Consider the following 20,025-nt stretch of genomic DNA (forward strand, 5'->3'; position numbering starts at 1 on the left):
AATGTTAAGCCCAAGCAAACCAGGCAGGAATGACAGCCCAGCAGAGAGCTAACATGGAAACGTGGAGCACACAAGATGACTCCTGGAGCTCTCTGAAAAATGCAGGGTGGCCACACCACCAAGCCCTGAGGACTACAGGCCCTGTGTCTTCTCAGTCTTCAGTGATTGTCTGCAACCTTGAGGAAGATAAGGAGTGTGTATGTGTGGGTCTGAGTTTTATTTTTTTTTTTTTTTTTTAATATTAGTATTCTTAGTATCCAAAGGAAGAGAAGAACCAGCAGGAAAAGCTTTCTCATCCCTTCATTCCTGTAGACACTGCAATACACAGCTAAAGAGCTAATGCAGGCAGGTGGCCATCAGCCACCATATCTGACAGACAGACTTCAGGTAGCCCTCGCAACAACACTCTGCAGCCATCCTAAGTTCGCAGGCTCCTTTATATGGAAAAATAAAACCACCAACACTTAAAAAAAAAATGGTACAAGTTATTTTCTTCTGACAATCTGAGGTATACTTACCCACATAAAGGTTTTCTCAACAACCATGCCCACCAGCTTCCAAACGAGCAGTTTACACAACAAGAACCTACATAAGCTGCAAGTGGAGAATAGGCTTCACTAAGGCAACAGCCTGCTGTTCCCATCCTGCAGGAAGGGACAGAACCTCAGCGATCCCCGATCCTCAAGGTCCCCGAGATCCTCGAGGGCTGCCTGGGTTGGCAGGACCTAGATGCCTGTCACTCCTGGCCATGGAGATGTGTCAAAAGTACAGGCTGCCCCTCCAGCAACAGGAAACAGATTTTGCCAGTGCTTGAAAGAGAAGAGCACCAGCAGTGCCCATAGTATCAAGTTCACTAATGTGATTTCCCAGTGTTGTCAAGAGTGTCGGCAGCACCCAACACGTGACCGCATGGATGGCAGGGGCTGTATGGAGAAGGCAGGAAGGAAGAGAGCCTCTTTGGTGGAGGAAGAAGAGGATGACAAACAAGGCCATGAGTTATATAGAGGGACATACTATAAACAAAAGCATCCAAATATCTGGAAGGGATTTTTATGTACCTTGCTCTGGAAGGTCTAATACCAGCCACTATCATGAGAAAGGAGGTAAGAGCAAGTCAGCAAGTCTTACCTGGAACAGCACATTAAATCCAGTTAAAACAATAAAGAATAAGGACAGGAAGTTCAGCATGATAAGGTTTAAGAAATAACCAAAGCACTGAGAGGTTGCACCATTCAGAATTACTATTCCAAGCCATCTGCAAGGACAAACACCAGCTTAGCTCAGACTTCACTTGAAGCTCATCCATGCTCCTCACAGCTCGGGAAGATTCAAAGACGGTAACGGCGAACGCGGGCAGCTGCAGGCCGGAGCACAGCAGGAAGCGGCGGCAGAGCTGGGGCACCCCGGGCGAGGAGAGAGGACCCATCTTGCTGCTTTGCTATTTGTCCCTGCTTAGGACCACACCATCCACGGCAGTACAAAACCACAGACTGCTTGATTACAACAGTCTCATTATTTGCTCCTTTTCTCCCTTCATTACTACCAGAAGGGTAAATACAGAGGCTGGTCTGCTGAAGAAACCAACAGCAATTTGTATGTACCTGTCAACGGAAAGCTATGTGCTTTTGACCCAGAACAACAAGAGATTCATAGCTCTGTTAAAGCAGATCCTTTCAAGAACTGTATTTTTTATTCCAAGTCTTTGGGAAAACAGAGCAGCTCACATGCCGCCAAGAACACCATCTCTCTGGTTCATTTTACATTTGAAGCTCAATATTACTTCCATTAATCACTAATTCTATGGATGGATTTTTTAAAAAAAAAAAAAAAAAAAAAAAAAAAAAAAAAAAAAAAAACAAGGACATAATGGCAATGGTTATATGGAAAAACAAAAAAACCTGAAGAACAGAGAACATGCATTCCCGCTAGCAAGCAGCCAGCAACATGCCTCAGTCTGCATCCTTACAGTTTAGTTTACAAACTCATGTCAGAAAGCTGGGTTCACACACAAACGCAAAACTAAAGCAGGAACACGACTTTTGATCATCCTACACTGACGTTTACTCTCGTTTTCTGTAGCCCCAGGTGAGAACTCCGTCCTTTGTAGAGTGGAGGGTTATTATGTTATTAACCAAGTCAACTAGACAAGTCTAAAACCCACGTCTGGTCTTTGCATTGTTCACTTTCCCCAAACTAACGAATAATAACTAGTAAGCAATTAGTTGTAAAACGATAAATTCAGAAATGTTTTTCTTTAAGTACATGTTGGGCAGAACGCTCCAAAGCAGGAGAATTTACAAGTAACTTTCTTACATACGAACACTTATGCCAAAAACTGAGCTCTTGGAAAAGTCAGCCGCTCTGAACACAAGGGCTTTTGTTCCATCATTCTCTGAGCTCTGAAGAAGTTTAATTTTTTTTTTCTTCATTTAACTTTGCCGGCCTGCCAGCTGGGTATAAGCCAGAAGGGTTATCCAGTCAGACCTCACTGTGATATATTTACAATGGTAGAGCATCTAAGGTTTGTTTATTCCAGGATTAAAATTCAAATGGCTAGAACCATTTAAATAATTAAAGGGCAATCAGAAAAGGCCAAGAAACCAAACAAATCAGTAAAAGTCATGGAAACCATCAGCAATATTTAATTCAGAAATTCTCTTTGTTAGGGAACTTAGCTGAAAGAAAACAGCTGGATGTGGTTCAACCCTCTAAATTAAAAACAATCTAACAAGGTCTATAGGGATAACTCTTTCAGCTACATATTGGAGACCAGATTCACTTCTACCAAGTAAATGTAATAGCACTCAAAGCTAGAAAGGAAATTCCTCAGAACTGAGGTAGTTTCTAAGTATCAGCACATTTTCCAATTCCTCACAAGGCAACTTAGCTATTTACAATCCATTTTTTCCCACACATAAATTTATAACTTTTTCAATTTTATGCTTCCATGATTTATTTTCTAAAGAAAAATAATCTAGCCAGAATATCCCTACTCTACTAACATCATGTTTTAATAAATAACTGGCTACTTCTGGTAAAATTAAGCCTCCAGGATTGTTGATACCAGCCAAGAGCACTCCATCTTCATAGCTTTGCAGAAATTTGGTGTGAAAATAAAGTTGAATAAAGCATTGACCCTGAGCTAGCAAGTAAATTAATGCTTCAATATAAAAATAGAAAATTACCCCTACAATACAAGGCTGGAATAGGACAAACCTTCTCTCTGTGGACTGCTCTCCTAGCTGGATTCCAGCGTCCAGCCAGGCCTAAAGGCTACCTAAAGCAGGAGGAGATGTGCAGAATAATTTTGAGTCTTTCTGAAGACTTTTTCTTCTAAGCTTTTTTTTTTAAAAGTTATTTCATACCTTTTCTTAAAAATATACACTACCTTTATTCATGAGTTGTCATTCATCACAACACTGTTTCAACTGCAAAAGCACCAGTAAAGAGAGAAGGGCATCCTGGATAGCACCGAAAAGCTACGGCGGCTTGATGCCCCGGCCCCAGGAGCTCCCAGGGGACCAAATACACCCAAAAGGGGCATCTTCAGCCCTGTCGGCTCGTGCCTGCCCTTACTCCGATCCGCCTGCAGCAGCGCAGTGGGACCTGTCCGGCTGCACCTTCCCTTTTCGCCTCCCGACCAGAGAGGAAACAAAACCCTCGTAAAAACAAAATCAACACCCTCCACCCCTCGCCCAGGTATTACTAAGGGGAAAAAATAGTAATAATAATCCAGCGTTCATCTAACAAATTTGCAGACAAGACACGTGTTGGCATTTGGATCTGTGACACAACAAGTTGCTTCCAACCGAACAAGTTTAATGCCTTATTCCCCCTGGGGACGCACGCTGGGGATGGACCTACAGGAGTTACAGCTAATTGCAAGGATCCAGGGGAACAAATGACAACTCTTCTTAGCTTCTGTGAAACTGGAATTCTCTGTAGTCTCTTCCAATTTAACCAAACATCCTGTGAAAAAAGTAAAACCTGCTCCTGGTATTAACGCTTTATGCAAATAGGGCATATGGCATATAGACCAATTACGCCTTCACATTTTGTTTTACCGCATAATAAAGACAAATTACCTCCACTTCTTTCCAGATAAGGCAACTAACATAATGTGGATAAATGGGAAGTTAACTATGTGAAACACGTTTTCTGCTTGTTGGGCAATTATTTTTCCCCATAAGATAACATGATAAATAAAACTTGCTTCTGTACAGATATTTCTCATTTCAGAAACACATACTTGTTACATGCCACAAAAGGACCCTGGGGAGTTTTTTTTTTGTTGTTGTTTTTGTAAGAAATATGGTAAAATAAAAAATAAAAAAGGAAAAAAGAAAAGTGATAGACACACAAATGCAGAGCTAACTACAGGCTTGTATATACATTTCTGTTATCCACCTCTAACATGGATTCTTGGTGAATGGGACAGACTGGTAGCCCCCATTCCTGTTATTCCCAGAATAGCAAGGGAAAAAAAAATCAATACCTTAAAACCAGTGGCAACATAGTAAAAACTGTACACTGTTGTCCATTAACTTAAAAAGCAAAGTCACTAGATGGTATAAAAGTGAAAGCAGGTGCCTTCTAACTTTGATAATAAAAGTCTTTTTCTTTCCCCTAAGCTGCACAATTATCTCCATTGTCTTTGCATGGCCAGGAACAAGATGCTAAAGAACAAGGCTGCTCGTGATAAACCGCTACTGGTAGCGCCAGAAGTGTTCACATTTTTATCACTCTTGTTGGAGTTTCCAGTAACTTCAGTCGCGTTGAATTCAAACTCTGGGGAACACTGCTGAAGTTCACAGCCACTTCCACTCTCTTCTCCACTGCTTTCTTCACCTACAGAAAACAAACACATTTTGTATTCCTTTACGGTCTGCAGCAGAACATTTCACTTAGCAGAGGCGGCAGAAAAAAACCCGAAAGAGCACAGATGCCTTCCTGACGTTCTCGACATAAGGAGCTTGCTGATGTTTTGCAGCCCTCAGCATTTCATCATTCTTGAGATTTAAGCATGAGACTCCAGTCAACGAGACTTACGCACATGGCTATCTTAAACCCCTCTGAATATAGCGCTGTTGGGAATGACCCTGCACACACAGCCTGTCAGAGATGCCATTTACCCCCCTCTTTACTAACACGCTTACAAATATCTGAAGCTTAACCAGATACCCATGTAAGCATGAAATCCAATTAAAAGGGGTGGGTGGGTGGAAGCAAAGACAAATGGCAGCAAACATACTTATGTCAATGAAGTCAACATCATTCCCGCTGTAAGCGTTCTTCAGTTTATTGGTCATCACCCGGAGAGCCATGATTTGCCGGCGAATCACCATGTCTGGCTTGGTAATATCAACTTCCACCTCTGGGTTATTCACTTGACTTGCTAAGCCATTTCCAGTCACTGCAAAGTCATACCTAAAAAGAAAAAAAATCCTGCTGTTAACAGAGCAGCAGCTCAGCAAGGTGAGCCCCTGTAGCCCAAGCTCCTCCCTGCCACCAGTTAGGTGGCACTTCTGGGAAAATCATCTTTGGGGTCACAGTAACACCAGAGAAACCTATGGTAACTGTTAGAGGCCAGGGAGTCATTCTGGCTGTGCATAATGAACCTTAAACTCAAGCCGAGATATTACATACGCACTTCTCACCGTGCAGACACGTGATGCGATTCCCCTAACAACCCCAGCAGGAAAGACATTTGTGACTTTGGAAATGAGATAACATGGCCAAACTGATCTAAGTACAGAACATCCAACCTGCTCAGCCTGAGGAAGTGTGCACACACACCCTCATCTGCAAGACCACACAGGCGAACACAGCCCACTCTACTGGTTTAAAGAAAGACTGGGGAACAAAAACTAACAGGATTTGTGTCTCCTAAAACAGGTACTTGGACTTAAGAGTCTTATACAGCAGAGATGTGACTTTTTTTTTTAATTTCTGCTAAATCCAATTAACCAAATTGCAAGAAATATCACCATTTCATAGGAGAAAACATTATTTTTGCCTAGTTATGATGCCAGCAATGAGAAGTCTTTAGCATAATCTACTAATCCCGGAAATCAGGCACTAAGATGTAAGCACATGTCTGAACAGCACGTTCAAACTCTGTCGTAAATCTGGGAGGGATTTTTTTATTATTAGTTATCAATATTACAAATTGTGAAGAGATTTCAAAGGGAAAGCCAACTGTGGAAGGTCTTTTAACTTCTTGGAGCAACAGAAAAGAATAACAGTGAAGCAAAACATCTTGCACAGTCCACACAGGAGCAGTAAATGAGGTACTGAGTGCCCCAGGTCCTCTTCTTTTCTCCCTACTTAGGGTTGCAAAGGCTCCAGATTGTTTAGCGTCCACCTCACCTTTTTTCTGAAGATGACCTGCCCAAGATCCCTCACCCAGGTGGGAAACCTGCCACGAAAAGCTTTGTACAAGCTATTGCTAAACAAGACCTTGGGACAGTAGAGCCATTACTCGCGACAGAGACCTAAACCATCGCCTTGGCAGGGGCAAAGTAGTTTCAGGCACCAACGAAACAGTATAAAATTTTTACAAAAAAGGCTCAATCTCTGCACCTCAAAAATATCAAGAGCAAAAACTGTTACTACTTACAAAATCTGCTGTAAAACTTTAGATTTTCTTTCTTAATGGAACCTCTTGTTTTTTGCTTATTTTATCGGTAAGCAAACAGAAACAAAAAACAATCTTTTATTTCCAAAATAAAAGCTAAATGGTTACATAAACCATACGACAGAAATCCTTTGGCTGATTCATGTGTTGGCAATTTCTTACTTAAAAAAAGTTTTATAGCTCTTTCTCCATAAAAGGCACACATGAAAACCATCGGCCTCCTCCTGCCACTGCCCTCAGCAGCGGAGGAGCAGACCTTTCACGAGCCTCTTCATCTTTCTCACACTTGCTCAACAAGACCCAGCAACAGCTCCTGAGAAGCATCACGTGAGAAACACAAGTGGGGAGCACCAAGGCAACACACGGCTGGACAACACAAGCACTCTGGCTCTGTTTGCCAGAAACACCTCCTGCTCCTGCGACAAGCTACAGGATTTTGTACAAAGCAACTCCCAAGACCTGTGGGCAACAGGTAGGTGGGTTTTGGTCAGCGGAGAGGTGTGATAATGGAAGGGTTATGTCACATATGGACAACTGGACTCAATTCCCTTCTTTAAAACAAACCATCGTGCAGAGCTTGGACAACCATTTAACTTTACAAGCTCTCCCAGCCGCAAGAAGAAGTTCCTGCAGCAGCCTGCCCCGAGGGAAGTGGGTTACCCCCGCAGCACGGGGCGGCGAGGCCGGGGAGAGCGGGCCAGCCGCCGCGAAAGGCCCGGCACAGGGGTGGAGAGGGAGGGAGTTCACACCGCTCAGCAGCATCTCCAAACCTGCTCTTGGCGCTCCCGTTCCAGCACTCGTTCTCATTGACGGTGCCTACGGACATCTTTTCATCATTGCAAATGTTGCCAGGGAGAGATGACCAAAATTTTTTGGCTTGCTTCAGCTTTTCTTTCACATCAGTAACCTATTTAAACAAAAAAGAAAAAAAAAGAAAGAATAGAAAACAGGACACAATCCAGAATACCGAGCACTCATTAAAAGTGAAGCTGGAAACGTACTTTTATCACAACAGACACGTCTAGGCCAGATCTTTACGTTGCATGTAGAGTTGCATAGTCTTGATGGTTGATTTACTTTTTTAATACAAAATCAAACGCTACTCTTCAAACACATATTACTCATAACTGGAGCCTTTAAAACAGGCACTTTCTGACATACGAGCATTGAGGTAATTCATGTTTAGAGCCATGGGCAGATTACACCCTTCAGAGAGTTTAAGACAGCCAAGGAATATTAAAAAAAAAAATCCTATAAGTAACAAATGGAAAAAACACACTGTGCTATACAGATCTGGGGGCGCAGACATTCCCACGCCCTCCCAAATTCACGCAAAACCTTCACCAGGACAACCCGTCGGCACTAGCCACGGGCACGACGGAGCACCTCATGCTGGCTACGGGCAGCGCCTGGGCCGCTTCGGCAGGAACGGGGCAGCACGCACTCACCAGTCTATCTAAACTCGTGCCAGCAGCTGTCGTTGGCCGCTCTTCTGGGTTGTAGGGTCTAAAGCGAGCACTGAAACCGCTTTCAGAGACGGAGCGAGCGGTTCGGCCCTGCGCAAGAGTTTTTGGCTGGCCGCATCCCTGGAAAACCTACGCAAGTGAAGGAAATGGTTTTTACAAAATGGGACTTCACAAGAGCCCTTCTCATCAGAGTCCAGCTCAAACCAGTAATCCAAAACCCCCATCACCCACAAAATACTACAAGGGCATTATATATACTTGAAAGGACATTTAAGAAAAACTATTATTGACTAAAACAGGGAAAGGAAAAGCCAGACTCTTGCCTTGCCCCATTTACCTTTTGAGACACTTGCATGCTGTTCTCCTGCATGTTCATGATTGCATCTGAAATCTTCACATCAATGGGGTCCATGACTGATTCAATGTTAAAAGGACCCTCCAGCCTCTCTGCTACCAGCAACATAGAGTCTAACACAAAGAGAGAGAGAGAGAAACACAGGGTTTTAATGGAGAAACTTCAAGTCTAACACACACCAAGTGTGCAGAAGAGCAGAGGCCCTCAGCACACTTGGTGGAAAACGTACTACAAAGAGGAATGACTCCCCCATCAGTCAAAGCGGAAAGTCAGTGTTGGCTTTTGCAACTCCACATGATCCAACTTGAACAAGTGAGTGCTTTGCTGTGAATCAAGAAACGTTTTACAAGCAGGCCTCATGTGCGAGATTGCCAGCTGCTATCGGGATGAGAGATGCCGCAATTAGGAAGAAGCCCAGTGTGGTGCCTGGAGAAGGACCTAGTGGAGGTGCTACACAAACACAGAGAAGTTAACCTCCAGAATATCACTTCTGACCAGCACACATCTCCAGGAAACATTTTTTCCATTCCTGGTGCCTACAGCTTACTGGGCTGTAGGTCTTACAGCACTGCATGTCCACCAGCACCAAACCATTGGCTCACATACATCAAAAGCTGCATTGAGCGTGGGAGAGTTATCGCAATTTTCCAAAAGGCAGTCTGTAATCAGCTAGTTCCCATTAGAATAAGCATTACCTAAAACTCTCCTTTCTACTTACTTACTAAAGATTTGCCTTGAGTCATTTGTTTTTAAAGATTGCTTTCAAAGCTGAGACAGAGAAAACCATTAGCTTCCTTGTGCTGCTCCAGAATGCAAGAAACCAAGGAAAAAAGACAAAGAGTACCACCACCACCACCAGGATCCTTCTCTGATGCAAAGCTAAGGACCTTGCTGAGCCTGGAGAAATCAAAGGATTCTGCATTCTGACACTACATGGACTATTTGCAACATGGAAACTGCCTGACACTAGGGTTAATGCTGGGCACTAATGATGCATTGGCCACATCTCTATGAAAGGGGAGATGGAAAAGTCCCTCAGTCAACACGGGGTCAGTCCTCCTGCTGCTAACACAAACATACTGATGTGCCAGCTACCAAATTTCCACTGCTTCCTCTAGGAAACTATTATTGGCATTAAAGTTTTGGCCCTGTGTTGCGTTTAAGTTTTCGCTTTGATTCTCCCCAAAAGGTACACCCAGGCATGCCCCTTGTGCTAAAGTCATCTCTTTTCATCCATCGCAACCTGTATTTAATGTTGATTTTCACTACAGCCCCTCAGTTCCTCAGGCATTTTGTTTTCTGTCCTCCCCTCCTGCGCCACTTTGGGCAGCTAAAGTCACAAATTTATAGTGTTCCAGTTGTGTTTGATTCTTAAATTTTTCCTGGCCTGCGTGATGCAGAAGGCCAGGCTGTAAGATCTCCTGAGGAGTTCCTCCCACTTCCAAGGATACGCCTGCCCCCTTCCATTAGGGAGAAATGGGCGTTCCTCGCTCAGTCCATTAATTTCTCTTGAAAGGTGCTTCTCATGACATTCATTCTCCTCCTAAGTGCAGGAGGTACTTTCAAAAAGCAAAACCTGTGGGTTTACATCACCAGTTAAAGCCCTATAAAGATATGCCATATATTAAACAATATTAATATTATTATTAATAGCTTTGCCTGAATGCCCAAGTCGTTTTAAATCGCACTAAAAAAAAAAAAAAAAAAAGATAAAATTGCAATTATGTTGCTTGTATACAAAAAAGAAAAAAAGAAATCACGTGAATTGCTGGAGTATTCCCAGCACGCAAACCCACTTCTTGAAGGCAAGTCAATACTTTCAAGATTTTCCGAGAGTCACGAGCTGATTAGCTGAGCAACGCATCTTAAAAGCGACCTCCGTGGGGACAGCGGGGCCGGCAGCGTCTGCCCGGGGCATCAGCGCCGTCCAGGGCGGACGTCGCCCTCGCTCAGCCCAGCCCACGTTTAAGGATGAAAATGTGCAAGGAGGTACTGCGGACGCGCACGCACAGCGTTAGCGCGCGGGGCACGGCTGGAATTCAGCCGTCAGCGACCACAAACAGGTCTGAGCTAAATGCATTAAAAAAAAGGGAGGGGAAGAAAAAAAAAAAAAGGTAATAACAAATGAAACAAAGAGTCTTAGACTGTATTGTGGTGGGCTCCAATAAAGTGATGCTTCAAATCTCTGAGTAATGACCGCTAGCATGAATCTACCATTGTGCCAGAGGGGAGAAAAATGCTTTTGATGTGCTACCAAATGGAGACTTTTTGTAAACAAGTGGAGCACAACTTAAATGTGTTCATCATTGTCAAAGCTTTGGGGGGGGGGGGGTTCACGTGTGTAAAGGACGCCGTTTGGAGGAAGCCGCGCATCCCCAATAAAAATATTATGAATCGATAGATAATAAAACACAAAATGTATATCTGTTAAAAGAAAAATAAAAGGGGGGGGGGGGAGGAAAATCATTCCATTTTGTAACTATTTAATTCCGCGAGTGGCCAGGAAAGGCCGCAGATCAATAAAGTGTTTGTGAAAGACTGAAAGGAAACATAAACCCCAATTCTTCTGGCTGTTTGGCGTCTTTGTAAACTTTGAGCCGGGCAGGCCATACACAAGACCATGGGAATGTAGAGCGAATTGGGTCCTTTGTTGCTCGTGGTGCCATGGCGTTACATGTATCACAGCTAAGGAATGCAGCCGCGGCTTTGACTGCTGATATAGAAAATGCATTCGGCCTCCAGCAGAGCTGCCAAAGCTGGCTATAAAAGATAAGGAAAGTAATAATTGGCCTTGGAGAATATATTCAACTGTAGCTCTTCAGGAGCCGTGATAGATACCGACAAGAAGCACTAAATGAAATAAGCTTTCATGAAAAGGAAAAAAAAAAAGGGGGGGGTGGAGGAAATTGGGAGGAAACCTCTACCTCGTGCATGGTTTTGATTTGGGGGATATCCTACAAATTTTTACCTCCCACCAGGCGCTGGCTGGTGTCCCCACCAGCAGTCATAGCTAGCAGCACATTCCCTCTAGCAGCAACGTTTGGCGCTAAATAAGGCTGGCGAGGGCTCAAGGTAACGTTGGTGCTGCCGTGCTGTAAGAGGGGAGGCAAGCTGCATTAAAATCACAAATTAAGCAGGTGCAACTTGTCTCCCCAAAAGATTTTTCCTCTGCTCTCCCCTTCCCCAGCCCTGGTTCAAATACATTAACGTTTACAAGCCGCTGCAAGAGAGGTCGATCTCCTTCGCAAAAACGCCTGGCGAAGTGAAATAACGCACCCGCAGCACGGCAAAGACTCTTCTCCTCCCTGTGCTGGGGCGAGGGAAGTGGGTCTGGGGAGGGAGGAAATAAATAAATAAATAAAAACACCGCTCCACGTCTAGCCCCATCCCTTAAAGACCCTTTTCCTCCTGCACACATTTGTCCTTGCGGCTGGCATTGAGACAGACCTTGGCGACAAAGCACCTCGCTCCTGCTCAGGAAAACGGCTCTTCTGCATTGTGCCACCAATAATCAGAAACCCACATCTTCAGCCTCACTGTCTGACTCCAAGAACAAAAGGCAGTTTTCAGCCTTAACCCCAAGATCTGATTTAAAAGAGGAGGGAAGGAGGGGGAAGACCTTGACCATTCATTAACAACCTTCTTTTTTTTAAAAAAAAGGGGGGGGGGGATTCTTTGCACACAATGTAGTACTCCAGATATGTATATGGAGCCTGAATTCTACATCTTTGAGCAGAGTAAACCTCTGTCGGAAAAAAAAAAAATCATGAAAAGGCACTGGAGATTAACACTGTGCATTCAGGAAGCCCCCCCACCCCACCCACCGCAAGAGCTCATTTGAAACAAAGTATAGCCCTGTCTAATTGGTGTACAATTGCGGCAAGAATAGATGGCGAAATAATTTAAAGGTAGTTAAATGGGAGAAAAGATTGCAATTCAGTCATTATTTCATATGCTGCAACTTTAAATGACACTTTGCAGAAGTAGGCAAGCATAAAGTCTTTGCTTTAAAAAGAAAAAAAAAAAGCCTAAAAACTCAAGGTCCCAGTTTAGAAAAGCAACAAGCAACTTGTGTATAAGCTTATGGAAGTCTCACTAACTTTATGGAAGCTACTCATATAAAATTTGTCAGTCTGGGCAAAACCAGGCAATGAATACGGAGATAAAGGTTATTGAAAAGAAAGGAGGGGCAAAGATAAAAAACTTTTGCCATTTCACAGTGAGAAATTATTTTATAAATTCTGATGTTTTAAAACAGAAACATGTTTATATACATGTTTGCATATATGCTCACATGCACCTGAGTTAATTTATACTTGAACTATTTATTGCAAGTTGCCCACTTAACTAAGTTATTTCACTATTCTCAAAATCTATTTTTGACACATAATAAATCATCATTGTAAGTCAGTACTGAAACCTGCAATGCAAACTTGCATTAAGCATGAGAGCATGCAGGCGGCTTTAAGAAACTTAAAAAAAACTTTCATTTTTTGTTTTTAAAAAATACATAAACGGAGGTCATTTGTTGCACACGCCTCCTCTGCAAACACCAGGTCTAGTTAATTTACTTTGCCTCAAGTGGCAAATTAAGATTAAAACCAGAATTCGCAACATAACTAGCACCCATTCTGTTATTAAACTAAAGACTACATCTTGAATCCGTGGCAAGAATCAGCCCAGAGTGTGAGAAACCAGCAAGCACAGGCAGTAAATGCAACAAAGTATAAGACTATACTGAAGTAAAGAGCAAGCAAGAAGCCTCTGCGCAAGGAAGCACTGCTAGAAGAAAGCTTTGCTTCCACCCTGGAATCACATTTATTTATTTTGCGTTGTTTAATAATCTTAACTATTGTACGCGGTCCCTGATCAGCCTCGCTGGGCACGCTGGCTTCCCCAAGTTTCGCTTTTAGTTGCATACCACCTACAGCAATTAGCTGCTTGTGCTTTTGTCTGTTTTCTGGCATTATGCCCTTCCCTTTCATGGGATTCCTCTTTTCTACTTGGACTAGATGTTTGCAAGTCTCCTGGCTTTGAGCTATTTCAGCAACAATTGTAGCTGAAATACTTAATATTCTCATGAGAAAGACGGCTGGGAGGAATGAGGGGGGGGGATGTCAGTCTCCCAAAGAATGACTTGGAAACCCAATTTAGTGACACATTTAACTCCCTATATGAAATGCACAGGCAAAAAAAGCCTTCTGAAAATAATATCATGCACACATCCAGTTGGCACAGGCAGTTAAGTGAAAAGCCAGAGGACAAAGCATGGGAAAACAAGTTCTAGGATTTAAATCTAGTCTGAAATGCCAAACATCAGCAATTTCCTTTTTTTTTTTTTTAATCTGTTTAATGAATGAGAAATCTTTAATTTCCTAATAGCCTAATTTTTTCCAAGAGTAGTGCTGGAAGAGTACCACAGCCTTGTCAGGAGCTGCAGAAATTTTACACGTGCACTCATCACACAGTAACTGCAGTGAAGAGACTGTTTCCAAAGAATGATCTTCCACAGATTAATCAAGGCTTCTTTAGAAACAGTCTGCACAAATAAAAACATTCAGCTTTATCTATTGCTTGCACCCCCAAAACCTGAGGCATCACAAACCCTGCAGAGTCTTGGCCCAACATAGAATTTAACATTTTAGCCTAAATTTCATACACCAAATAATACAAATTCATACGCATAGAAGAGAATGGGGAAGCAGGAGGAAGACAATAGCAAGACAATGGCAAAAACATTAACACAGCTTCATGCAAGGCCTATCAACATTTCAAAAGGATGGTGGCTGAGCTCCAAATGAGCTCTTCAAAACTGGACTTCGGAAAGCCAGCGGTATGGTGACTACAACATATAAGGAGTAGCATAGAAAAAATAGTTTGCACATACATTAGGAAAAAAAAACAGTCAGAGGTTCTCAAGGTTGGACACATTTGAGGCTGCATGATGGGAGCCCTTGAAAGCAGAGGCAAAAGGCCAGAGACAAAGTTAGAGTCAGAGGAGAGGCTGCAGCAGCAGATCCAAGTGCAGTATCAGCCAACAGTGCACGGCTTAAGAGGTAGCAAGTCCCCCTCACCAGCCTGGGGCTCTTTGTTTGCCTGCTTCTAATAGGTATTTGGCCTTTATCTAATTCAGCCTTCACGTTCTTGAATACCGTGCTGAATTCAGGCTTCCTGCCTATAAATGCAAACCGGCACAAGCACAGTCGTGACGGGCTGCAGCAAGACAGATGAGGTCTGTCAAAGCTGGACTGGCTCCAACAAGTAGAGACACTGCAAGTTCGCAAGCGCATGGCAGCTTCGTCTTCCTAGAGCTTGCTGCAACAGAGGTCATTGGCACAATGAAAATCTCATTTATTTAGAAAATAACATGAACTGCAAAAGCTTTGCCATTTATGGAGATGTAGAAGTGAAAGATGCATACTAAAGCTACCTAAAAAACCTACTGCAGCTCAGCACGTAGCCACTCGCAAATGTCATTCCAATAAGCAACATTCAGTATCAATATGTACTTAACGTGCATGATTTTAACTCATGTTGCTTTATCCACATCACACTCGCATGCATAGTTTTAACCTGTATTGCCTTACCCATAAAGATATTCCATTCCGCGTCCAAATCCCCTTGATTGGCCAAGCAGCCTCTCATGACATTAAAACAGTAATTGTAACATGGCTTCACTGATACTAGACCTCGGCAGTGCGGGCAGTACATCATTTTCAGCAGTGCTCGCGTACCCTGTGGTGTTGGGTTCACCTTTAAAAGAGAAAAAGGGGAAAAGAGAAGAAAATTAGCAAAAATCCCCATGTGTTTACAGTGGGACAGGTGGGAACAGAGCTGTGCAAAGGAGATGCAATCGAGAGAGCCAGTGCTTTCTGGTCAGGGCTCTGCTGTTCGTGGTCCCAGGGAGCAGATGAGGCGGTTCGGTCCTCCTTCTTGGGGTACCTGCTGCCCAAGGGGTCCAGGCCGGCCATCTCTCTGCAGAACATAACCTACACTGCAATAGTACACGTGGAAAAGCTGCTTGATGTCGCGGGAGCACCCTTTGGGCTGCAAGGAGAGGCACCCGAAGGCAGACACGCGGATTGCCAGGTGCCCCTTGCACTGCATGAGGCGGGGGTCAGGGGAAGGAAGCAAAAGGCAAATCACTCCAAAAGGGCAGAGCACAAGGCCACATTATCATCTCAGTCCTCCTGCAAACACTGAAGACAACGCCAGGATTTTTTCTTTCTTCCTTTCTTTTTTTTCTTTCTTTTAAGAAAGCGTCAGAAATCTGATGCTGCCAATATCCCCTTAACAAACCCGCGAGGAACAGCCCGGGGAGGCAGCTGCCCTCCTCCTCCTCGGAGCTGCTCCAACTCGGCTCTTCCCTGACAATCGCTCAGCAGGGCTCTCTCGCAGAGAGACCCGCTCCTTTATCTTACATTCAAATCCTGGAACACACCATTTACATGACAGATAGCCAGGTTCATTTATACTCAGTACCCATCACGCTACATAACATGATTCCTTTCCCCCCGGAGGTAGCTACAATCGAAGGAAGTGGCAGCTACAGCCTTTCAGGACAAAGCCCTGAAGACAAGCTGGGATGAACCTCGAAGCCAACGTGCCTGCAATTTTGCACTCTTGCCCATGCAAGTGGAGCTATCTACAGCAGACGAGTTACCCTCTGAACCCTCGACGAGGCTATTTTCAAAAGTGACTCACGGTCACTCACATTTGATTCACTCTCTGGCCAAGCTTCAAAACACTCAGTGAAGCAATTTCCACACAGTCACTCTGAAAAGCATTAACGCCAGTGCAGTGTATTAATGCCGATCACATGGTAGGTCCAACTTAAGCACTAAATAGAGCATCTCTCTCAAGAGCAAATTTAAGTGTTAACTAACTATATACAAAAGTGGAAAATTAAGATGGAATCAGAGATACACTGATGAAATAGGAACTGTCTCTAGTGTTTTAAGCAGTGTACTGCAGACTTCTCATAACGCTTTTGCAGGAAACGGTCTCAGTAGGTTATGATCCAAGATGGTTCTGAAGGAAGGAAACGCGTATCACACCAGAGGAGAGGAGTCATTTGATAAAAGCAGAGTATCTCATCTGTTGAAGGTCTGGGAATGGACTTCACGGCAGACAGGATGAAAAACTAAATGGAGAGGAATTTCTGGGTGTAAGCCCTGGCACCACCCTTAAGGCCTGAAGCCAAGGGCCCTGCTTTTGCAAAGTCCATCGCACCAGCAGAAAATGAGCACGAACAACTGTTCATCATCTCTTTTGCTGAAGAAAAAGTAGGAGGCAGCAGATTCAAAACCAACACACCACACACACAACTAGTTTTTACACAGCTCAGTATTAGAGCAGTGCAGCTCCTTGCCACGGGAGATCAATGCTAAATGTTTTCACGGACTCCACAGAGAAGCAGACAAGGTTCATGGAAGCAGAGCTCTTACTAAGAACCACAGCCTGCCCAGGATTACACAAATTCACCCAAGAAAGATTCACCCTGGACTATCACATTCAGAGGTATCACCTCTATCTCAGCCAGCTTCTGAACAGTCATTTTCGCAGTGGGGAGATTGTCCTGGGGAAGTCTCTCCACTGCTTGTCCTGTTCTTACATTCCACGTATCACTTCTGGCCCATATCACCTGGGCTGGACAGATCTTAGTCCTGGCCCAGTAGGGATGTCCTTGCACCTTGTATCACGCCAAGCTTCTCAGAGATGCTCCAGCCCCGAGCACTCATCCAGCACGGCTGTCGCTGTGGTGCGGTGCAGGGGTTGGAGGGAGCACAGACAAGCTCCTTCTCTACAGACAAGCGCACCGAAGGCCTGCAGATGCCACCAAGCAAGCACACAAGCACTGCTCCGGGAAAATTGACTTCCACCTCCCACCTCGCTAGAGGAGACAAGCGGGCTTAACCAACCAGAAGCAGCAGATATTTTACATCCTCTTTGCTTATGAAAAGAGAAGACAAAGAAGAGAAGATTAAAAGCTGTTCTTTCCAACAACTCAAAAAAGACCACGATTTCCTTTTGATGGGCAAGGAAACCAGGTAGAAAGACAAAAGGACAGTTTTCTGTGGTTGATAGAGTTTGGAGCTCGATTTTACCTGCGAGGAATGCTGATTACAACTCCAGGGTACAGCTACAACAGCTCAGACACCCAGAGCTGGTTGATCCCGTTGCCATCAACAAAAGCCACTTTAGTTTTTAGGAAGTAAACAAGACTCCTTCGCACACACCCCAAATGGAGGGTCTGTGATAGCTCTTTAGAAAGAAGCTAAGACCCCATGAAATAGCACTGTGCAACTGGGGCAGACGGAGCAAAAGCCATCAGAAACTGCTGCATGCCTGGCCAAGACGAACCCCTCTGCCATTCTGCTGCACTGAGAAAGGAAGGCAAAGGAAAAACTTCTCCTCTGACCTGCCGGGCTGAGCCAAGTCTCGCAGAGATGTAAGAAAATTGAGAATTCATGGCACCAGGGCAGGAGCACACGTGCTCTCCAGAGCCCTCATCTGTATACATTTGCAAACAAAAAGCCTTCACTGCCTTAGCAGTACGAAACTCCTGCTTACAAGAGGAGCCATTTACAAAACTATGAGGCAAATCAAACAGAGCCTTTACCGAACCAAACAAACAAACATTATTTTCTGCTCAGCCTTCGCATAGAAAAGCAAGCGAGACTGAGCCCATTTGGCTGAGCAAGAGAGGGAGTGCTCAGCGCGGAGAACTGTTTGTTGCGATGGGGGAACCTGGTTTGGATGCTTCAGAGCATACATATTTGGAAGGCGCAGCACGAGCAGGCGCCCCAGCAGAAAGCTCACTATTGGAAGAGCACTGCTTTAGAGCAGAACCAGTTCAAACACTGAGAAGAGCTCAAGCAATAGAAAACAGCTCAATCAGATGATTTATAGTAGGAAAACTCAAAACAGACAAGTATAAAGGTATCATCTGCCATCCAGATGGTCCAGACCCTGCATAATAAAAATGCTGGGAAGGGGGAAAGAAGGAACTAAACAACATTGTGCAACCAGAGAAGGATCCCCCGATTTAGTCATCTCTCTGACAAAAATCCCTTCCCATGCAACTTGGTGGTAGGCGTCAAGACCTCCATGCTCTTGCTGAGGCTTGTCAGCAGATCGCGCTCGTCCTCCCATGGCAGCCCTACCACGTCCCCTCCTAGGAGCGTTCAGTCTCGGAGTGAGAGAGCGCATGGCCGGGGAAGAGCTGTCGCCATGCCTGGTGCTCCCAGGGCGATGGAGCAGAGTGCCTTCCTCTCCAGGGAAGCCCAGAGCAACAGGGCTGCTCGAGCCAAGAGGCAACAAGTTTGATACCCGCCACGCCATTCAACAGAAGACACCAGTAACCGGCCATGAGGAAAAACTAGGAAAAAGTTCATAGCACCAACCACAGTCCAGGGGAATTTTAAATAGGATGGGAGGCAGCAGGCTTCACTGCCCGTAACGTGGAACGCTGCGGTCCTATGAAAGGGATTGCGTGACATAGTGTTGAGAAAAATCCCAAGCACAGCAGTGACCCAGGAGGCGCCTTCCCATCTTAGGTTCCCAGTTCACCCCGCAAGTGCTGAGTGGCTGCAATATCACAGCATCTGCCCCACGCCCCGCTTTGATATTTCATCGGATTGATCTTTATGAATTCTAGCAGATGTACTGAAAACCGAAGCCGCTTTCGACGTTCCTCTGCAGACAAGCCCAACCACTGAAGACATTGACTGGTCCCTTGGAATAACTGCGGCATGCATTCTTTGAACAAAGGTCCAGGATGATTTTAAAAGCAATTGCAGTTTTGCTTCCTCGCCTGTGTAGGTTGGCAGTTTTGAGCCCTACACAGGGCAGGAGAGGACCACGTTGAACAGGGCCACTGACCTGCTGAAAATAGACCCTGGCTCCTGCAAACCTCAGCCTGCAGTGATGGTCTGACTGAGCCACAACTAGCGAGGAACACATGGAGCAGGCAGCAAGGTGTTACTTTGTGAGATGCAGTTGCAGGGGGAGAGGAAGACACATAAGAAATTCATCAGTTCAAACCTGGCATTTTATGGTTTCTGAAAGCAAGAGGAAAGCATGAGTAGAGATCACCTGTAAATGTTTCAGGGAAGATGATGAGCAATTACCCCTTGTTACAACAGTGATAAATGCTTAACTGCTGCATGTCCCTGCAATGAGAACCTTAACCCCTGGCAACAGGCCAGTACCCAGTCCAGACCAACTCTGGATCTGTCAGTGGGCTGTGCCATATGTTGCACTGGCAATTCTTCACAAGCTTTTAATGCTCACTCTGCAATGCCAGGTGCAAGCTCTTAAAACACCATTGCATGTAACAGTAAACCCAGATATGCTTTGTTCTGGGGTTGTGTTTATCTTGGAAAGCAACTCAAGTTCATTCAAACCCTACTCTAGAATGACCCTCAAAACCAAATAATCTCCTTTCTAATAAAGTGGAGTCCCAAAGAAAGCTTTATTTGCTGAAGAGGATTTACTCTAGTAGATTTGAGCCCAGGTAGTACATTGTAGTGCATACACTCTATAAAAGCTTGTAATAGAAGTAA

At 44.4% G+C, this 20,025-nt stretch overlaps 1 protein-coding gene across 1 annotated transcript in view; it reads right to left on the minus strand.

Annotated features, from left to right (window-relative positions):
* Positions 1 to 2,237: 2,237 nt before the first annotated feature.
* GPC4 (glypican 4) overlaps positions 2,238 to 20,025 on the minus strand; it is a 73,050-nt gene continuing 55,262 nt past the window's right edge. The window contains exons 4-9 of the mRNA XM_062584581.1: positions 15,046 to 15,211; positions 8,441 to 8,571; positions 8,086 to 8,232; positions 7,408 to 7,544; positions 5,252 to 5,427; positions 2,238 to 4,848 (exon numbers count right to left, since the gene is read on the minus strand). Of these exons, the coding sequence (XP_062440565.1) occupies positions 4,640 to 4,848; positions 5,252 to 5,427; positions 7,408 to 7,544; positions 8,086 to 8,232; positions 8,441 to 8,571; positions 15,046 to 15,211 (966 nt within the window). The 3' untranslated portion in view covers positions 2,238 to 4,639. The remainder of the gene's footprint in view (positions 4,849 to 5,251; positions 5,428 to 7,407; positions 7,545 to 8,085; positions 8,233 to 8,440; positions 8,572 to 15,045; positions 15,212 to 20,025) is intronic.

This window comes from Rhea pennata, chromosome 11 (genome assembly GCF_028389875.1).
Source record: "Rhea pennata isolate bPtePen1 chromosome 11, bPtePen1.pri, whole genome shotgun sequence".
Lineage (NCBI taxonomy): Eukaryota > Metazoa > Chordata > Aves > Rheiformes > Rheidae > Rhea > Rhea pennata.